Consider the following 21392-nt stretch of genomic DNA (forward strand, 5'->3'; position numbering starts at 1 on the left):
TACCTACCAGCTCAACTCTTCCAAACCCTCCAACTCCAAGGGTGTCAATGATGTTGAAATCAGACAGTTTCAGGTTAGCGAAGAAGGCAGCTTCGGCTTCATATCTGGATTTTTTTATGCGAAAAAATGGAAATTTCTTAGAGGTGCAAACATGAGTACTGCGCAATACTGTACCCGCATGGCATGAGTGTGGAACAGCGTTTACCTGCTTAATTTCCATCTTATCTCTTAGAGTTTGCTTTTATTCACACTCATTGTTTCACTGGTCCCAATTGTAGCATAACTCCAATTTGCAGTTTTCAAAGTGAGAAAAGCAAACATACCTACTGCATGCCTACAATGCAAATGTCTGGTACTGTAATTCAGCTCCAGCTACCCAACAAATGCTACATTTTGACATTTTCTATTGATCTTCTTGTGAAGAGAGGGTGGTTTTTTTTTGGTCTTTAAGTATTTTTGGAAGATAAAGTCTCTCATACAAGTTTCTCTTATCCACAGGCTGGCAGTAGTTTCTATAAATGTTTATTGAAAGTGGCAAGATCATTAAGGTCCCTGGAGAGAAATCACAGCCAGGTTTTATGAAATCAGATCCGATAAGCTGAGGGCTGGTGTGCAAATGCCTGAAATGAATGACTTCAGTCACATATTAGCATTCCTATAAGGATATCTTCACTTCTTTTCCTTCTATAAACTCAACTTGGAGTAGAAATTCCAGCCCAGGAGGTCCCAAAATCCAGATGCTCCCTCTTTAGCCCATGTGCAACTGGCTTGTAACAGAAGTTCACAAAGCCCTTAACTAGGGATGCATGCAAATCCAACACATGCAAGCCTGCCAAAATAAGCTTCCCATGACTATCCTCATGAATATGATTCCTCTAAAATAGCTCCTTGTCAAGGTTTATGGTATTTTTAGAAAGGCTCGGAAGGGAAATGGATGAACAGGATCCACCCACTCAATAAAGTTTGACATTCAGCTGCTGGAGAAGGCCCTGTGCATGAGCAACCTTTGGCTGTTGGTGACACAGACTTGTATGGGAAAAGAGCGTTGACGGATCATGAAGAGAGGCATGGAGGGTGGAAAGGGGGAACTGGTTTGGAAGCACAGTTTTTGGTATTTAACTTCAGCCATATTATCTTGCAATTAATAGATAGACCATAATCCGCTATTTCACCCCAGTTCTTCATTTGAGCATGATAACGCTAGAGTAGAGATAAAATATCATAGTGTTAGCTACAATCATATATACATATCTGCCTATCTTTCTAACGTATCTTATCCGTCATGCCTGTTTCTAATCTAATTCAGTAATGGGATGACATTGATTTACTGACTTACTCCCCTCAAAACAACTTCTTTATTCTATTTAAAACTGAAATGACATTGGAGGAGAAAGAAAAAAAAATGTGGTGAAAGAGAAAAACCAAGAGGTGTCACAAAAGGTGAAAGGTCACACCATAAACCCCTAAATACAATGCAATAAAGTGCAATTTTATATTGGGGACACTGTCAACAAATCAGATAAGCTCTGCTTTATTATTTATACTGTCACCAGATCCTCTCAGTGACCTTGCTCCTGTGACCACAGCAGCTTGACTGCATCCGATTTTGGAAACTAATCAGCACCGAGCCTGCTTTGAACTTGGGATAACCTTGTGTGACACAGCTGCTTATTGATCACTTTATACTAATCATGAAGTGCATATTAAACCTGGAGCTGAAAGGAGCTCTGGTAAGAGAAAGCCATATTTATATGTTCCCTTCTAAATCACCAAAGACACGTCATTTTAGGAGTGACTGTGCAATGAGATGGGTCTAATTTTCATGATAAATGTATAGGCAGCATATGAGTTATCTTCTGTTTTCCTGACCAGTTAAATACCTCTAATGATTTATAATTGCTAGAAAGATGAAATCCAAGCATGAGAAAATTTCCTTTCAGCAGTGAAACAACTGAGGCAAAACTGCTACTCAAAAAGCCCTGCATTAAATTTGCCCAAGGCTTGGGAGACCCCCTTGGTGGAAGGAGGCAGGAAAGAAGATGCCAGCCAGAGGGATCACTTGCTCTCAGAGAGGTAGGGAAATAGCTACCCTGCCTCTGCTGGGCAAGCAGCGAGATTTCTCAGTGCTGAGCGAGGAGGGGATGGGAGATGTCAAACAACAGTGTCTCAGAAGGACTAGGGTCTCCAAAAACATACAGCAAAGTCGGAGGAAAATTATCCTGAATAATGGTGCAGTCCTACCAAAATGATGCACAGTTCACGTCATGTGACATGGGAGGACAAAACTAAGTCGAAGACGCCCCTGTGCTGGCAAGGCAAGCAGGATGTTTCTCCCAGCCCCTGGAAGATCCACCAATTCTCCTGAAAATGCCTTGGTTTGATGGGAACAAGGATCTTCTGCTCCAGACACAACTTCCTCATCATTTTGTGTGCTGAGTTGCAGAAGCTGATAGCTCTGCTAATGGCCTTTCAAGTAAAAAAATGTGATAATTTATTATTTTGTTTAAAAAATGTACATATAGTGTTATTGTTATTGCTTTTTGAAATTCCTCAGTTAATTCTGACAGATAAGACTGCTTATATGCAGTCAGTACATATAAGAGCAATGTAGCCTATGAAACAAACTAGATGCAGCTTTCTAGGCATCCTAGAAACAAAAGAAATTAAAAAAATATATAGTGAAACAAAAACGTGTGCAAAATCAAGCATGCAAGCCCTTCACATGCTTACTAACAACAGGCACATCTGAATTCTGTTTTATTCCTAGCTACAAAGGTCTAAGTCCACCTTCAAATCAAATTCCTACAAACTAAGAAACAGCCCTGCAAAGTTAAGAATAAATCTCATCAGTCATTTAAATAAAAATACCCAAGTGCAGATATTTCCAAGGCATCTCATAAATCAGAAATCAGGGCGTAATCCTCACCCTAAAATTAAGAATATGAATTCAGCTTTCATCTTTTAACTTTGTTAATTTGAGCATGTCTAAACTCTCTAAACAAAAACTACTAGGGTTCTGCAGTTTGTGCCCTAAAAAGTTCTAGGGATAAGCACGTGGGATGTCTTACTTTTATTATCTCCAAAACAAAGGGGAGCCTTTTGATACATTGGGAACATAGTGCAAAGAAATACAGAAGTAATTTAAAAATCATGGTGTGGCAATTGGAATATGTTCAGCTCTGGACCAGGTTTAAGAAATCTGAGATACTGTGGAGGATGCCTGGGATATTCCTTGGGAATATAACAGAGATGGGATGAATGGTAGAGACGGTTTGATGACACTTGTGCAAGCTGATGTTGAAATAACTCAGTACTCTGTGTGAAAAATAGTGTGTCAGGTCAGGGCATATTTATTCTGGGTACCACTTTGCAGATGCCACAATCTCTTCCCATCTGATACTCAGGAGTCTAATGAGAAAGGCAGTTATATTCTAAATACGCAGCCATATAGTCGTGCTCTGAAATTTGACAGATAAAAATATGACTTTTTGACCTCTGCAAGAGTTGGTGATTGAAAATATTTGTATTTTAAGTTCATAATTTAATAGACAAGAGGTGTATTAGGAAGATGTCTTGGGCAAGCTCTGAGGTGTGAACACTGATCAGCATCACATCTGCATTCGGTGATGTTCTGGAGCTATGCAGATGCCAGGCTCAACCTTTCTATACTGAGATTTCTGGGATTTTCTGACCCTAATTGGAATAGACGTTATTCGGAAAGAGCCCTTCATGAGATATTTTGGTACTGGTTCTTTTTAAACCAGATATCAAAGGCCCGAATGCCTGGAAAATCACAGCTGGAAACATACAAAAATAACAAATAGATAAAATTTGTCAAAACATAATAAATCCAAACAGCAAGGAACAACAAAAAGTTTGTGTTTCATAGTATCCTTGCTAAGTGCCTATTCTGCTTCTTTAATAAAGAGCTTTTAAAACGAAGGCTGCGATTTTCAGAGGAGCTTGGGGGAGGCAACGCAGCAACTCCCAGTGCACTAATGGGGCTTTTTGTTTAATATAAACTGGGTTTTGTAACCTGCCCTATAAAACCAGCTCAACCAGAGCTCACAGTTCACTCCTGTAGCTAACAGGAGAGGTAGCTTCTCCACTTGGGACTTTAGAAAACAGTACAGAGGAGGAAATGTTCACAAATAGGTCAAACATGAGCGTGCTGCACAATCTCCCAATCTCTCCTCCAAGGTTTGTTGCAAATCTGAATGACAGAGATACCTACCGAAATCTCATTCAAATGACTGTATTGGTCACACGAGTATCGGTGTCCTCCTATGGAAGAGCTGGGGTGTGGGATCACCGTTTCCTTCTCTCCCTCCAAATAAAATAAATACCCTTAAAGAGTCACTGTTAAAGGACTTGGTTTTGTATCACCTTCAGCATGGACGGGCGTCACATGCAAGAAAACAGATTTCTCAGGGGGATCATGAATAAATACCATCGTCCACATGTCCTGTTACTTTGAAAAAGCAGTGCTGGGGCCACAGCCAAAGCATTTGGGCAATGCCTGTTATGCAGAACAGGAGAGGAAAACATGTGGCTTTCTGCACTGCTGGAAATTTCCAACCATTTAAATAAGCAATTGCTTCATAGGACAACTATTACTCCAAAACACATTTCAAGCTTTTTTTTCCCCCAAACTATAAATACAAAAATTCAGAATAATCTTAACTAGGCAGCTAAAAAGAATAAATGAGAAAATGATGGGAGCAAAGGTTTGTAATTACCCAACTGCTCAGCTTTACTAAACTAGCTCATGATTCCTATCACATGAGCTAAATGTGTTGGGAAACATTAGACATCTGTTACCAAACAGTCATCGTGATACAAAACTTGGCTTCTCTCCAGCTGCACGCTGCCAACTAGATGTAAATTGTAACCAAATGGGAACCAACCATCAGCTCCCTGATAAGAGCGGATGGAACAATTTGGGCTGGATAAAACCCAGGATTTTGGAGCCTTCCTCAGTGACAGGCACTTGCTCATTTAACAGCTATTTTGGTGGCTTTATATTCAGTTTTGTTGGCTGTCCCCATCACTATAGCACCCATTGTAAAGGCAATGCACTTCTGCAAACAGAAGTAATGAATCTCTGCAAAGACTAGAATAACCTGAGTTGCAATAGTTGGATGGTGATGATCAGATCCCGTCTGCAAGAAAATATGTCCAATGAGCCTAAGACGCACAAGTGGGGTGGGGAAAAAATATCACAAAAGCAAACCGTATTTTTATGCCCACTAAATCAGTTTTACCTCATTATATCTCCCTATGATTCTTACAATAAAGCTGATGTCTTTCTAGCATTCTGCTTCAGCTAATGCTACACTTGAAAAATGAGTTTGTGATACATGAAAGACAAAATTACCTCAAATCTTCGCCGTTGTCATTATTTTTTTCTATAGATCTGAACATACATGTTTTAGCCCTGGCAAAATGACCGACCTGGGACTACCTGTGGCACCCAACTGCTGTTTGGCTGACTGGTACCTGAAGTCACGGAGAAATTTCTGGATGGGTTAATGCTAGTAAGAGAGATGCAATCCCAACCATGAATGAAGAGTGGCAGAAGATAATGATCAGATTCGTGTAACAAGGAGGCTTCAAATCTGAAAGCGATGTGAGGGAGAGCAGATGTGGCAAATGGTGCTGCGGCTTCCATGCCTTCCCTTCCACGCTGGCCAACCCTCTTCCCCTCCTGTTATGATTACTCCAAAAAGCTCAGGTTTGGGTATTTCTGAGTGATTTTGGAGAACAGGAGATCTATGAATGGTTATATGAGTGAACGTGAAATAAAAAGCGCCTCGTGTCATTTCCATGAGATCCTTACCTTCAACTACGCCCTGTTTGTGTGGGGCTCAGAAGAGTTAGCCACATTCAGGCCACAGACAGAAGCATGGTACAGCGACACTGTATTTTACACAACCAGCAAGATCCAGAGCCTGGAAATCCCTGAAAGCAAATTCTTGAGAGGCATTGAGAGCAAATCTGTATTTCTTCATGGTGTACTGCCACTCATCCTCTCAGAGGTCCCACCCCTGTGCAAAACACTTCTATTTTAGCTTCTGCTTAAGATACTCGTCCATTGGAGTCAGTGCATAATTTGGGTGGGGAGATGTCCCTTGACAAACCATTACTGGAAACCAAACCCAGAAAACAAGTGTACGAACCCAAAACCCTGTTGAGAAGACTGCAATATGCTCTCAGAGTACACTCAGCTCTCCACAGGCTTACACTGGCTGAAAGGATAATGCTCACCCCAAAACTGCAGTCAGGCAACAAGAGCAGAGAATAAATATTTTCTAAGCACTGTCCCTCTGTGTGGCAATGCCTATGTTTTGTGTTTCTTCCTCTAGGTATCAAATGTCTGTGCTCTCATGACACACACATGCACATTTTTTACTTTCAAACATCCCTTTCAGATACATGCTGTGATCAGTAAGAACAAAAATATCAAGAAAAAGACCAGCTCTTTACCTATTTTACTGTCAATCACGTAACATTACAGAATTCATTTCAAGCTCCATCACATTATTGCAATTTATTAGCTCGTTCACAAATACAGAATTACAAAATCGTACCAGGACATCTCCATGGATAGTGAAAGCAGGAAGACGCTGATCAAAGACACCAAGCTGTTGGATAAAAGTACTGGCACAAGAAGACTGTGATTTGTCCCATCGGCAGTAACATTGCCCATCCAGCCCAGAGCTGTATTAGCCAGGGGCACTGACATGCCATTGCCCTAAATCCAAAAGGGATTTTTTGCCCTTTAGCAGAGACACTGGGTTGAGGCAGATTAGTATGTCCATAAATATTTTCTGCATGGTATTTGCTAACCTAATGTTAGCTCATTCCTAGGAGAGATAGGTGTTATCCACAGATCTTGACTTGTTAGAGTAAGGATTTTCTTGCAGATGAGGATTTGCTGCCCTCCATGGAGGAAGAACAAGGAGGAAAACATCACATTGATTTTCTACTCCTTCATTTTTTCTAATTGCGAACAACACTGAAAAAGTAAAAAGTATATATCTATCTACCTACAGATACATGTAGAGATATATCTACCTACTGATGTGTGTAGATAGATGGATACACACCTTTTACTTTTTCAGTGTTGTTTGCAATTAGAAAACATGGAAGACTGGAAGACTGAAGATCAATATGATGATTTCCTTCTTGCTCTTCCTCATTGGAGGGCAGCAAATCCTTGTCAGCAAGTCATCTGTAAGTAGATATAAGGAGAAAGTATGATAAATGATAACATAGCTTCTCCTTATTTCAGGTCTCCCTCTTCCAGAACATCTGTCTGAGGTCAGCAGTGCAGTAGCTTTAATTCCTGACTTAGCTGCTACCACTTCCTTCTATGTCTTATACATTCAACTGAAAATCCAAATCAGAGAGATTTCATTTGGATTTTTAAAAAGCAATGTGCTCAGGGAGACTATGCAATTGAAAGCTGCAGCTGCATGGACAATTGCATTGAAAAGAAAGGGTTGTCTTTCTTTTCAAGTTCATGCTGTCAGGGCTGTGAATTTCTCTTTGACCTACCAGCACTTGAACTTACAGTGTACTTGCCTTTAATGACTTTCAAATCAGGAGAAATAGCATACCTCCTGGTTTAGATTTTCTTACAGAAAGCGAACATTTGAGTTGCAGCTAAAACAGACATTAAAGCTATGGCATCTCTAACTTCCTCTGGAAGGGGAAGGAGATCTGAAATTAAAAACATAAAGTTAAAAAACTAACAAAGAAATGATCTTCCCTATTTAAAAGTAAATTACTTTTCAATTAGAACTCTGAAATGTGATCATGGTATTATGCTGTTATATTAAGCTGTGCTCATTGTGAGTTGTTTCAACAGTTAAGCAAATAAGAGATTTGTTTGAATTATGGGGCTTTGCAGACTTTCTATTGCATGGAGACCAATTTCACTGAGAAATGTAATTGAATGCATTCAAGTACAGTCAGTTAAAACAGTTCATAAAGACTTTCTCATCATCCAGGCTCTTAAAAAGTCTAATACTGTTGAATTCCTAAATGTGACAAAAGGTTGGTAATACCTTATTCAACAAATTATGCCTATTAGGTTCTGTCTAGCACAAGTAAGAGCACTGCAGTGGGACCTTATCTGAACATAGGACATGCAAGGAAGAAAAAAAGCCCCCACACCCAAATTTCAGTTTTCCTTATGTTTGCTGTAGGAACTTGTCCTCTTGTAGCTTGGGGAAATGCAGCACTCCCTTCAAAATACATGACTGTTCCCCTGTCTATGCTCACAATCAACTTGATCAGAAAAACCCACACCTCTCTCAGATTTAAGCAGGTGCAAGAATCTTGTATGAACGTGAGTGTATTTTGATTGCCTTTATCCTGTTACTACACTAGCACACAATACTAGTCACTCATATGCCAGAAAGAAGTACAAATTTTCGTGTATGAACTGAACATGATTTTTTCCCTTCTTGATGAAACAGTTTGCATGAGCAGAGTTTCTGTATCATTGATTTTCATGATTTTTTTTTTCTGTTAAGCAGAAAAACAAGGCTAACTGGATATTTCTTACTGTGAAATACCTGCTAATAAAAATTCATGGCAAATCACTGATTGCAGTATAAAGCCATGAATTAAAGTGGTTGCATACAGCTAGTGGTTCTCCAAACATTCTTTCCTCACTGCCTGGATCACGGCCATGAGAAATCTGAATGCTCTCTGAATCTGTCTGAGGGCTGCAGACCAAGGAGAAAACTCACAGTGTGTTTTCAGCAGAATAAATCCTTCACTTTTAGCTGGGATACAAACCACCAGCTCAAAGGGAGGTGATAATCCTGTACGGGTATGAAATAGAGTTCTTTCAACAGAGCACAAGATTATCAGGTTGGTTTTTAGGGAATTGGGTCCTTGTTTTTCACTGAAACTGAGAGGAAGGTGAAAAAATAAAAAAAAAGAAAGAAAACGTTTTGGGAATCTGAGTTTTGCAAGTGAAGTAACCAACATGGCCACGTCACTACCAGCCTACCTTCCTGAATGCGCAGAGCCTTTGAACACCTAACATTTGCGCAGACAGTGACAAGCAGAGCAGCAATAAGCAAGCAGCATTGCAGTGCCCAAACTGCACCCACCCAACTTACCTGGACTGCTCTGCAAACGCTCTGCTGAACCTAGGCGGTCCCGGTCCTTGCAACACTACATCGGCCTGGGCCCTACTTCATGACTGTATTAAATATGTAGTTCTACTGACACATCACTAAACTGTGCATTTTATTTTCTAGATCCACGTTCCTCCTTTTTTCTCTAATGAAACAGCCGGATGCTTCCAACAAGGCTCTCATTTGGTGCCCCACTTTGGAAAATCCCACTTTCAGCTCTGGTTAAAATAATATTTCCACTTTTGAAATATGCCTAATGCTGAGAATATCCTGAAATAGTTCAAACATGATACATGACAGTATAGACTTACTTACAAAAACAAGACTTTACTCAATTTTAATTAAAAGGGGTGGAGGGAGGATGTGGAATATTCCTTCCTCTTGTGGTGTTTCCTGCTCTGTACAGTATTAAAAGATACTGCGCAAGGAGGGGGACCTTTTTTTTTTCCTTCCTTTTTTTTTTTTTTTTAACTCTGGATGGTGAAAGCTGATTGAAGAGATGCAAATGTTAGAACCTTCAAATGATTCCAATCAAAATTGGACTTGCTATCATGCAGGTGCTAGCTGGAGACCAAAGAAACAGCCTTGTTGCCAGTGCATCTCTATCTTGGCTTGGCAGTGAGGGACTGAACCCAAAACAGTTGCTGACAGCGCTATTGTCTACAGTAGGCTGGATTAACGTTGGGTGGAAAACTCATTGCTGACAGTGGAATAGTGAAATGTGAGTAACCTTTTCCAGCTCCAAGATGCTGCTACCCCAGGCAGCAACAACAACACCTGGAATTTAATGGAAAACAAAATTCCAAGGGAAAGCAAATCATTTTTTATTGCACCTCGAACACTGCACTCTGACATGCCAAATGAAATTATTGGCATCTCAATTTCATTTGAATGAAATCAAATCAATACAGATTGAAATATCATTTAAGAATGTTATCCATCAACATTTTTTTTTACCAAATGAACTCTTGCTGAAATCATGTCTATCTGTACAGCATTTCCTTGCTGACAATTCAACACTTTCATTAAGAAAAATCCCCACCAGTTTTCCTTGTGCAATGGGCATCGTCACAGTTGCTGGGTGGGAGAAATACTGGTTTAATATCTACACACACCCTATTGTCATCACATTTCCATGCAGCGGGTATGTGGTACATTTTTTTTGTTTTGTTTTATTTATTTATTTATTTATTTATTTATTTGAGTTTTACTGTGTTATAAAGATCTTCAAGTGAAATATTACACCCACTGGACAAAAGGTAGCTATATATGCTTTAGCTCACTGCACTGCACTGCACTGCACTGAGTTTCACTTCCCAGTCACCCCATCCCAACTCTCAAGAAAGCTGCTGTTGGCTTTTTTCCACAGCTGTGCTCATTACAGCAGAGGAGTGGGGTTAGGATCAGATTGCAAAGAAACGTTTATTGTGCTCCAAGACACATACATTGCAAAGAGAAAGCTCTTCTGTCTGGCTGATGAGAATAAACTGAGAGCACAATGCACTTCAGTTGGCTTTCTTTATCTTTGCTATTGCAGCACCCTGCAGTATTATGCATTAATGGCCTTCTTGGCACATTTCTCTTCTCACATGCTAATGCTAGTACAAATAAGCAACCTTTTTGAATAAAATATTAGATTTATGTTGTTGGGTTGAAGCACAACATCTAACATCCCTCTGCAGACTGACACAGCTTGAGTCAAATGCAGTTCATTGAGGAATTGCCAGGGAATTTTCACCTATAACATACTAATTCTGAGTTTATTCTTTCTAAATCATGGTTTAGTACTGAGATAAAATTCAGACTGATATCCTCAAATTCACCAACTAAATCAGCTATAGGTTGGGTGTAATGAGTGGTAGTGAATTATATTCTAGCGCTCAAACCCTAGTTTTTACAGTAATACAAGGTAAGCGCAAAACAAACTTCCCGTGACTGCATGCTTGCTTCTCCCTGATGATAACTGCCCATTGAATGTAGAAGAAGAGAAAGTATTACAGTAAGGAAAGAGACAAGTCACTAACTTCCCTCTAATCTCTTCACAAGTTCTGAATTTAGGTGTTTGGATCTGTAGACAGAAGATGGCATGAAGTTGCTTTTTTTTTTTCCCTCTTGTTTATTTTTGAGAAAATACTTTGCATATCACAGAATCACAGAATCAGCTAGGTTGGAAGAGACCTCCAAGATCACCTAGTCCAACCTCTGACCTAACGCTAACAAGTCCTCCACTAAACCATATCACGAAGCTCTACACCTAAACGTCTTTTCAAGACCTCCAGGGATGGTGACTCAACCACTTCCCTGGGCAGCCCATTCCAACGCCTAACAGCCCTTTCGGTAAAGAAGTTCTTCCTAATATCCAACCTAAACCTCCCCTGGTGCAACTTCAGCCCATTCCTCTCCCCCCCCAAAAAAGAAGAAGCACTCACACAACCCCTGAGAATTGGCAAGAGCTGTTTATTGCCGGGACATCTTGCAGGCAGGCCTGCGGGATGTCCGTGGTGTTTGGTGGCTCCAAGCTAATGCTTGCGATGGAGCCTGAGCAACGAGTAGGGGGCTCACCAGGCACTCCTGCGATGCTGTTGGTGCTCTCGGATGGCAGAGCAAAAAGACATGCCGCAGTAGTCCCAGGCCTGTCCCGGCAGAGGTGGATCCACTTCCATCCGTTCCTCCACATCTGGTGGATCCAGCTCCATGGGCTCCACGGTGTTGGGCAGAAGGCTAAGACAGTCCTTGCCCGGGACTGCCCAAACGGGATGCCTTCCGTCTGGAATGTTCTCAGGCCAGGGTGCCGAACCAGGGGGTCGTCCAGTCCCATGCCTTGGTCCCAAACCACTGTCGGCTTGATTGTCATGCATGGGTCCGACGCTGCCCTCTGGTTTACGGCCATTACTGGGTCTTGCACTGTGCTCGGGACTATGGGCATGCCTCTGCTCCCCGCGGCTGTCTGCCCGATGCTCCCGCCTTCGCCCCACGTCACCGTTGCTCCTATGGTAAGGCCCAGGATCCCTGTCGCTGGGTGTGTGAGAGGCCGGCCTGTTCCCCGCATCGTTGCGGTGCCAATGGTACCGCCTGTATGTGTCTGTGGGCTGGGCGCCAGAGGTCCCTTGGGCACTGGTGTCTCTTGTGCCGCCGGCGCTATCCCTCCGCCCACGACACATCTCCTTCTGCTCAGGTGCATTCCTTCTTGGTGCTTCACCGGACGGCATCGCTGTCCTCGCACACCAAGGAGGCCTGCTGCTCGCCTTGCTCTTCTAGTCTTCCTCCTGTCGCACAAGCTGGCAGTCAGAGGGCCCAGATGCTCAGCGAATGCTGGGCCAGCTGCAGGGGGCCTGTTTTATAGGGCCCGCAGCAAAGGCAAGGCACTGGTGGCCACTGCGACCTCAGCAAGCCTCTGTGATGGAGTGGCCCACGCGTGGCCAAAGGCGACTATGTTGGGAGCGGCCTGGAAGATGCCCTCACGTGGACAAGGAGGAGGCTTGGGGGTGCTGAGGGCCCCTTTTCTGGGGCTGGCTTCCCCGGGCCATTTGGCTTGCCAGAGAGAAAGGCTGCCCCTCGGCCACGGGGACTGCCCTGCACCTCCCATCCTGTGCCCTGGGTTTATTTTTAACCCTGTTTTTTAGGTAATTTCATTCTATTCTTTACGGAAAAGAACAGAAGCAAGGTGCATCTTCAGCCCTAATTCCCATGTGTGCTTTGTGCGCCGAGTGAAGAATTTCTTCCTCACGTCACATCTCATCTAAATCTCCCTTCCATTTGCTCAAAGCCATTATTCCTGGTTCCATGGCTACACTCCCTGATAGAGGCCCTCTCCAGCTTTCTTCTAGGCCACTTTTATGGGTACAGTTAGGTGGCAAAACAGCAGAACCTAGCAAATTGCATCCTGATCTACCTTGTTCCACACATTCCACATGTTTTCCAGCTCAGGCTCTAGCCTTTCATCAGTGTAACATAGAATCATTAAGGTTGGAAAAGACCTTCAAGATCATCTGGTCCAACCATCACCCTGCTACTAATGTCACCCTCTAAAGGATGTCCCCACGCACCAGGTCCAACCTTTCCTTGAACACCCCCAGGGACAGTGACGCCACCACTTTCCCAGGCAACCCATTCCAATGCCTGACTGCTCTTTCTGAGAAGAAATGTCTCCTACTTGTTTTAACTGTTGCAGAGCAGTGCTTACACTGAGTCAAGGACTTTCCCGCTTCTCACACTGCCCTGCCAGCGATGAGGTTGGGGGTGCAGCAGGAGCTGGGAGGGAACAGAAGCAGGACAGCTGACCCCAACTGGCCAAAGGGCAAAAAGAGCAAAGGACCAAAGCTATTTTAAGGCAACTTGTCAGAGTCAACGTGGAAGAGCCATGGCCAACTTACAATGTTAGGAAGTACTTCCTAGGAAAGCGAGATGTAATCTCAAGGAAAATTCAGTCTAATTACAGCTTCACGTTGCTCAAATCACAGTTAATTCTGCTTGTTGCTCTTCTGCTTTACAAAATCTCATGATCTGGTAAGTGTATTGCAAACTGCTAATTAGTTCCCATGGATCCCAAATCTGCTCATCTAACCACATAAACACTTAATGGCCCTTTTGCCTCCACCCTTAATGTAGGACTATGTTGCTTGCATAAGTAAATGCTCACCATGGCAACAGCAATACTCATTAAAAAGACTTGATTGCTCTATTCTTTTTCTAGATTATTTTAATGTGGAGAACAAATCAATATACTGATGCTAGACATATTTATATATCCAGCTCACCATGTTTGCTATTCATTGCACATTTGTTAAAGTCCCATGGGTTTCAAACAACTGTGAACTCTGTATTTTGCCCGGCAACCTGTATGAACTTGCTTCTTGTTTTTAAATGTCCCTAACTTTCTAGGAAAAAAGTTTCCTAAATGGTTTCCAGGTTGATGACTGCTCAGAAGTAGTCTACTTTGAGCGAACTCGTGTCTTCTCCAAGGGCTGCCCAGAGCCATTTTTGCAATGGTTCCTGTATAACCTCTTCCAAGTTGTCAAGCAGACCCATGTGTGACAGGACCTGGAGACGCTGCTGCAGCAGATGGATGAACTCTGTTTTTCTTGACAGAGTTCAGTGGCTCCCCCAATGTGCCCACAGATCACCAAAGAAGAGCTGTTCATTGCACTGGGGTCACCAGACCAGACCTCCAAAAGTGTTACTACAAAACCATCATTTGGCAAACGTCAAATGCTGCCACTGCTGAAGTTGTTGCATCCGGAATATTTCATCCTAATTTACTTTGAAAAAAAGGTGACATATAAGGAGAAGGCGGGGAGGAGGGGAATATTACATAGGATCCTACTGAAAAAGTGGGAGCAGGCAGGAAGCAGATTTTTCCTTACAAAGCAAGTACGTGTGCACACAAAGCGAGATTTTTCACTCTGCTTGTTTTTTTCTGGCAGACAGATGAAACTGTGGGAAGAGATCAGTGAAACTGGGTCCCGCTTAACCAACTCTGTCCTGATACTATCCTGTGCTTAACCTCTTTTAATTTGACTTATTTGCTAGGACTTTTCATCCTTGTTGTATCACTTTCAAAAGCAAAATCCATGTCTTGGACCCTGCCAGATACATAGGCAGGCACTGGGGTCCTTCAGGGCAGGTCACTTGTATGCATTGTGCCCTGTGAATTCTGGAAAACACCCTGCAACATCACAAGGAGTGTATCCTTGAGCCTCTCTCCTCTTCCAAGACAGTCCATGGCACAGAAATGGGATTGCACTTGCTGCCAGTTCAATCCCTCTCAACACAGAACCCCGTCTGTAAGAGGTCTGCTCATCCTGAAGGACACAAGTACCCGCTTTTCTTCAAGAAGTGGCATACGTATGTCCTACCACTGAGTGACTGCAATAGGACGTGCTGCTACATGTTCACTGTCACCACACTCCAAAACTTGCAATGAAGTATGGATTTGGTCCTAAGAGCATAAGACTCCTGTTACCGGAAGATGGATCTTCCTGTCGAAATGAAACTCCAACACCACTTTAGACAGGAAGATAGTGAGAAGCCAGGGAGAAACCCTAGGCTTGAAGAAAACTAAAAGAGCTGCCACCAGCCACAGGTTGAACTTGTGAATACAGGCGCTCAGTTTGCACAAGTCTAAAAGCCAGTTCCTCTTCTACTTCGTCCCAAAGCAGCCACCTCTGCAAACTGCTTCTTCTCACTGATGTTAACTCTGCAACTCTGCCAGGCAAAAAAGGATCAGCCTCATAGCAGAAGAAGGACTTGTCAACAGGACCCCTGGGGTTGGTCTGAACTGGGATGTGGCAGAGTGTGAACTGAACGACTAGCCATCAGAAACCCTACCCAGAGCACAAGAATCCGACATGATGAGAAGCAACCAGGCAGACTCTGCTCTGGTTGCACCATAGGGACACAGAAGTCAAACACAGGAAAGGAGAGGAGGAAGAAAATGCTCAGGACTCCTGAGCACATTTGCCAGACTACTGACACGCAGCAACAACAGACTGCCGGGGAGGTAACTTGCAATGGAAAAATGCTGCTATGATGATGCTATTGATGAGAACTGCCCTCAAGAGAAGTGTGGAGCCAGACTCCGTAGTGCAGATTGAAGTGAAAAACAGAAGAGTGTAATAACTTCCTCCTAAAAAGAGGAACTTCCTCAAACTTGTGATTTGATGCTGAACAATATGCAAGGTCCAGTTCAAAGTACTACCACTGAAGAGCCTCCCTATAGGGGGAACCATGAGGTACTGAGATTTAACATGGCTGAAGGTCTGAAAAGAGGTTTAAAATAAAAGCACGACTCTCGCACTTAAAAAAAAAAAAGGTAATTCAAAGAGCAGTTAAAAGTTCATTGGGAGAATTAAATCTTAGCAGCAGAACGTAACTGGCTGGAAGCATATAGCAAACATACATCAACAATGGACATATGAAAAGTCAGAAGGAAGCTGGTGTGGCTGAACAGCAGGATAAGATAGTATACTAAAAGCAAGAAGGCATCCTTCAAATATGAAGAGGTTTCATATTTGAAAAGGAAAAAGAAGAAAAAAAGAAAGCAAAGAATCAAACCCTGTCCAGTTAAAAGGAAAAACACCATAAGGAAGGACATTATACATATGTATATATACACATATGAAGTAACAACTTCAAAAGGCTTAAAAACAAATAATACATCCTTCTCAATCACAGCAACAGCAAGAAGCCTGACGGTAGGCTGTAGGGTCTCCAGAGGATCATGCTTTAGAAAGAGCACACTGAGAAGAACAAAGCCATCTGAGGAAACACTCAGTGCACTTTTTACCCCTCAGTTCAGCATGGAAGATCTTGGGGAGATCCTGCTACCGCAATCTTCCTTCCCAGGGGAATCACCAGAGTAACCGCCATCAATTGAAGTGTCAGTAGGGGACCCGAGTCTACTAAATGAATATTAACACATCTCCAGCCCCAGATGGTGTTCACTCAGCACTTCTGAATGAACTCAAGGTGAACTACTAACTGTGGTTTGTAACTAGCTCTGCTCGCTGAGGGATGGAAGCGGCTTTTTGATGTGATCCAGAGAGCTGTACACAACTAAGCCCAACATCTGTACTAACAGAATTAGTTGACACATGGATAAATCTGACTTCTTTGGGGAAGAGCCAACTTGCTTCACAAGTCTACTGGAGTTCTTTGAAGAAGAGGACATGCACATGGGCAGGAGAGATCTGGTTGATATAGTTGGCTTGGATTTCCAGAAGGCATTTGACAAGGTTTGAAAGGCTGTTATAAAAATTAAGCTGCCATGAGATAAGAGGAAAGGTCTTTGCATTGATTAAAAAAAGGTTAAAAATAGGAAACAGCAGATAGTAATAAGTGGCTGGTTTTCCTAATGGAAGGAGGCCAAGAGTTCTTCAAATCTCTCCTGTTCAACATCTTTATAGACTATCTGTAAAAGGGAGGAATAAGTAAAACGACATCATTGGTTGAGGATATTGAATCACTAAAGATAGCAAAGAAAAGCACAAGGTGAAAAAATGCAGAAGGACTTAAAGATACCAAGGGACAAAGAAATATATTCACTTGGAATTCTGAAGCAATGCGGTGATGGATGTCAAGAAAAAAAATCCTAATCTTGCGCATGCAGCAATGGGCTGATTTGGCCATCTTTATCTCCTCTCCCATCTCAAAAATTATAGAGTACAACTGGGAAAAGTACCAAGAGGTGTAACAGTGTGGATCACAGGATTGATTTCTGTTGCAGGAATAAGACAACTCAGGAGATGAGAAAGCTCTAGAACTTGCATGGCACATATAAAGTGGCTAAGAAGAATCAAGGGGGAAAAATCATTGAGAGCTACTAAATATATAGACAGCACCCACACGCAGGAAGTTCCTTAGTCCCAAATCATTGGAGACTGGTGGATTACCAATTAATATCCCAAGCATCTCCTTGGGTCTTTTTCCTAGATGCCTGGCACAGTCAGAGACAGGATACAGAGTTAGCACCATCTTTTGTCTGACCCAGTGAGGCCATTTGTATATTGGCACTTCCAATGTATCTGTATATAAACAGATGGGAATAGATTGAGAAACTCAGCCCCTTCTTGCAATGTATAAAAGCAATGGCAAAAAAAAAAAAAAAGAGTTGTGTTCCACAGTGCCTGGCGCCTGATCTGGAAGTCTGTTTTTGTTCTACAAGGGGAGAGACGAGCTGTTCAATCTTACAACTTGTCTTGACTAGATAAAAGGAAGTTTTTATCAGACAGTATTTAACATATGGTGGCTCACATGAGGAAAAAACATAGCTTTCTTTTATTCACTGCTGCAAATCCTAAATTCACCACATGAGAAATCTGCCAAGTGCTCTGTCAACATTTCAATATTATCATGTACTAATTAGAGAAAAGAAAAGAAATCCAAACCAAACAAACCACCCCAAACCCCACGTCTTTCTAATGTAGATTATTCCTTGGCTTGAAAAATGATGCAAGCTATCTCATTTTGGGAATATCAGGAAGCTGGAAGGACCTAAACTCCTCAACTCACAGCAGCTCAACACCTCATTTGACTTTTTTGCAATTGGGGAAAGTATTTCTTAATACACTTCCCAAGTACTCAACTCATTTTAGAGAGGGGCACAAGACATGCCAGGAGTTGAACATGACTTGCATTGATTGCTGAGTGCTCCCCAAAACACACTTCCAAGCCAGAATCACATACTACAACACTGAAATGTCACTGGTTGCACATCATCTACTAGGTTCAGTGCCCCAAAACTGGAAAATTCAATTCAGTAGGAGTAATGATGGGTGTATCAGCACACATGGGCAAGAGACCTAAAGAAGACCAAGCGGTTGTTGTTGAGAAATGCTGATGATAATTCAGGGGACAAAGAATCAAAAGCAATGAGTTTCCTGGAAGCTTCTTAACACTCTCATATGGGCTCCCATCCATTTTCCAGCCTTGACAACTTCTGAAAGGCACTTTCCCATGCTTCCACTGGAGGGCAGAAATATCCCATGTTTCCACAGGCAACCCTTCAGCTCATTGCCACAGACCCATATGCTTAAAGAAACTTTAGCAAGGCCTTGTCTTCAGGAGACTTTCTTTTACACTTACGGACTTCAACTTGTCTTCTATTCTGTTTATCAGCAGCTTAATTTTTTCAAAATAATGTTGTTATTTTAAAAAAAAAAACATGACAACTACAATATTCCCAAACTTACAAACTTACCCTAGTGTCTCATGTAGCACAGCAATATCCCCCAGAGCCCCCCTGCTTGCAGTATGTGCAACACTCCAATGTCCCCTAAGCTCCCTAAACACCTTTTCCATAGGTAACAAATATATTGGAAGTACGTATGTATGTGCTGAATGGCAGGTTAACATCCCTACCGCTTCCTCAGGAGTCAGTAAAAATATTTTAAAAGGCTTGCAGTGCTGATCTGGAGAGCTACGGCTTCTAGCATCTGTATCTAAATTAGTGAAAACTATAATCAAGAGCAGAATTAGCAGACACAGGAACAAATTTGATATGCTCTCTTCCACAAAGGAAAAAGGGACACATTAGCGCTACTGAAAGGGTTATGGATAAGGCTGATCTCCTTGACAGAGTTTATTTGGTTTCCAAAAAACATCTCAGAAGGTTTCCCAGGCAAAGGCAATTAAAGACACTAAGCTGCCAGGAGATACAAGGAAAGGTCTTCTCATGGAGAACTAACTGCTTCAGAGCATGGAGGTCAGTCACCTGTGATCCTTCACGGCACTGTGTTGGAACCTGTGCCATTTGATGGATTTAAAACTGAACTGGATAAAGGTTCAATAGTGGAGTGACATGGTTTTCTGTTGACATTAAGCTATCCAGAGTAGCAGAAAAAACAGGGTGAACCACGAATAGCTGCAGAAGAACCTTAGGATATTCAGTGACTTGCCAATAAAATGTCAGATGAAATGAAACAGAGATGAACTTATATACATAGAAAAAATAACCCAAACTATACACGTGATAAGATGGGCTCCGAGATGATTGTCCAGTCCTATGAAAGCAATGGTTCAGTCGTCAGGGATGGTCAAAAAGACAAACTGAATGTCAGGGATTACTAGGAAAGGAGCACAGAACAGCATGCCTTTATGCAAACATACAGTACCTGGTACCTCCACGCCCTTCTGTTCCACCCTGGTACAGATATAGCAGCAAGATTTACTTAGCATATGCAAGTATCTAAATGCTTAATACCTGGGCATTAATATCTGAGCAGTATCTGGGTAATGCTGAGCATGGTCTGCTGTAAGGAACCCTTCCCCAAATTAAACTTTTTAAATTTTACAGACTAATTCTTTCACAACTGAAAATAGAAATGTCAACATTTTCTTGCTGTTTTCTACAATGACCCTATGTTAGCACATTAAACAAGAAGTAATTCTGCAGGTTAAACTTTTCCACTCTTTCTCTGCCAGTTACATTTCAATCTGTGGATGGAAGATGTGAGAGAGCAAGATGGTGCCAACTCCATCTCTGCCTTGGCTTTTCTTTTTTTAATTCTGGTTAATTTGCTTAATCTTTCCATATCTGTTTCCTTATTTGCAAATGAAGGCACACTGAAAGACTTATTTACAAAGAGATCATCTGTGGGATGTCTGGGATCAGATCAAAAGCCCATTTTGCACATTACGTGCTCCGGAGAACAACTGTGAGGACGCTCAGGGAGAATCACAGAATCACAGAATTGTAGGGGTTGGAAGGGACCTCGAAAGATCATCGGGTCCAACCCCCCTGCCAAAGCAGGTTCCTTAGAGCAGGCTGCCCAGGTAGGCGTCCAGACGGGCCTTGAATATCTCCAGAGAAGGAGCCTCCACAACCTCCCTGGGCAGCTCATTCCAGTGCTCCATCATCCTCATTGTGAAGAAGTTCTCTCGCATGTTGGTGCGGAACTTCCTGTGCTCCATTTTGTGGCCATAACCCCTTATCCTGTCCCCACAAACCACTGAAAAGAGGTTGGCCAAATCCCTCTGTCTCCCACACCTCAGGTATTTAAAAACATTGATAAGATCCCCTCTCAGTCTTCTCTTCTCCAGGCTGAACAGACCCAGGTCTCTCAGCCTTTCTTCACAGGGAAGATGCTCCAGGCCCTGTATCATCTTAGTGGCCCTCCACTGGACTCTTTCCAGGAGATCCCTGTCTTTTTTGTACCGGGGAGCCCTGAACTGGACACAGTACTCCAGGTGAGGCCTGACCGGGGCAGAATAGAGGGGGAGGATTACCTCCCTTGACATGCTGGCCACACTCCTTTTAATGCATGCCAGGATCCCATTGGCCCTCTTGGCCACCAGGGCACACTGCTGGCTCATGGTCAACCTGTCGTCCACCAGGACCCCCAGGTCCTTCTCCTCAGAGTTCCTCTCCAGCAGGTCGCCCCCCAGCCTGTACAGATACGTGTGGTTGTTCCTTCCCAGGTGCAGGACTCTACACTTGCTCTTATTAAACCTCATTTGGTTTCTTCCTGCCCATCTCTCCAACCGGTCCAGGTCTCGCTGAATGGCAGCACAACCTTCTGGTGTGTCAGCCACTCCTTCCAGCTTTGTGTCATCGGCGTACTTGCTGAGGGCAGACACTATTCCCTCATCAAGGTCGTCGATGAAGATGTTGAACAAGACCGGACCCAGCACCGACCCCTGGGGAACACCGCTAGTCACAGGTCTCCAGCTGGACTCTGTGTCGCCGATCACCACCCTCTGAGCTCGGCCAGACAGCCAGTTCTCAACCCACCTTAC

General features: G+C 42.7%; 1 protein-coding gene across 9 annotated transcripts in view; it reads right to left on the reverse strand.

The window, feature by feature from the left end:
- Positions 1-21392, reverse strand: part of PRKG1 (protein kinase cGMP-dependent 1) — a 466811-nt gene that overhangs the window by 36774 nt on the left and 408645 nt on the right. For all 9 annotated transcript variants that reach the window (XM_080598462.1, XM_080598463.1, XM_080598461.1 and 6 more), the window contains one exon: positions 8-104. In XM_080598462.1, coding sequence (XP_080454588.1) covers positions 8-104 — 97 coding nt within the window. The remainder of the gene's footprint in view (positions 1-7; positions 105-21392) is intronic.

The sequence above is a fragment of the Anser brachyrhynchus genome (assembly GCF_964034855.1).
Source record: "Anser brachyrhynchus genome assembly, chromosome: 6".
NCBI classification, from domain to species: Eukaryota; Metazoa; Chordata; class Aves; order Anseriformes; family Anatidae; genus Anser; species Anser brachyrhynchus.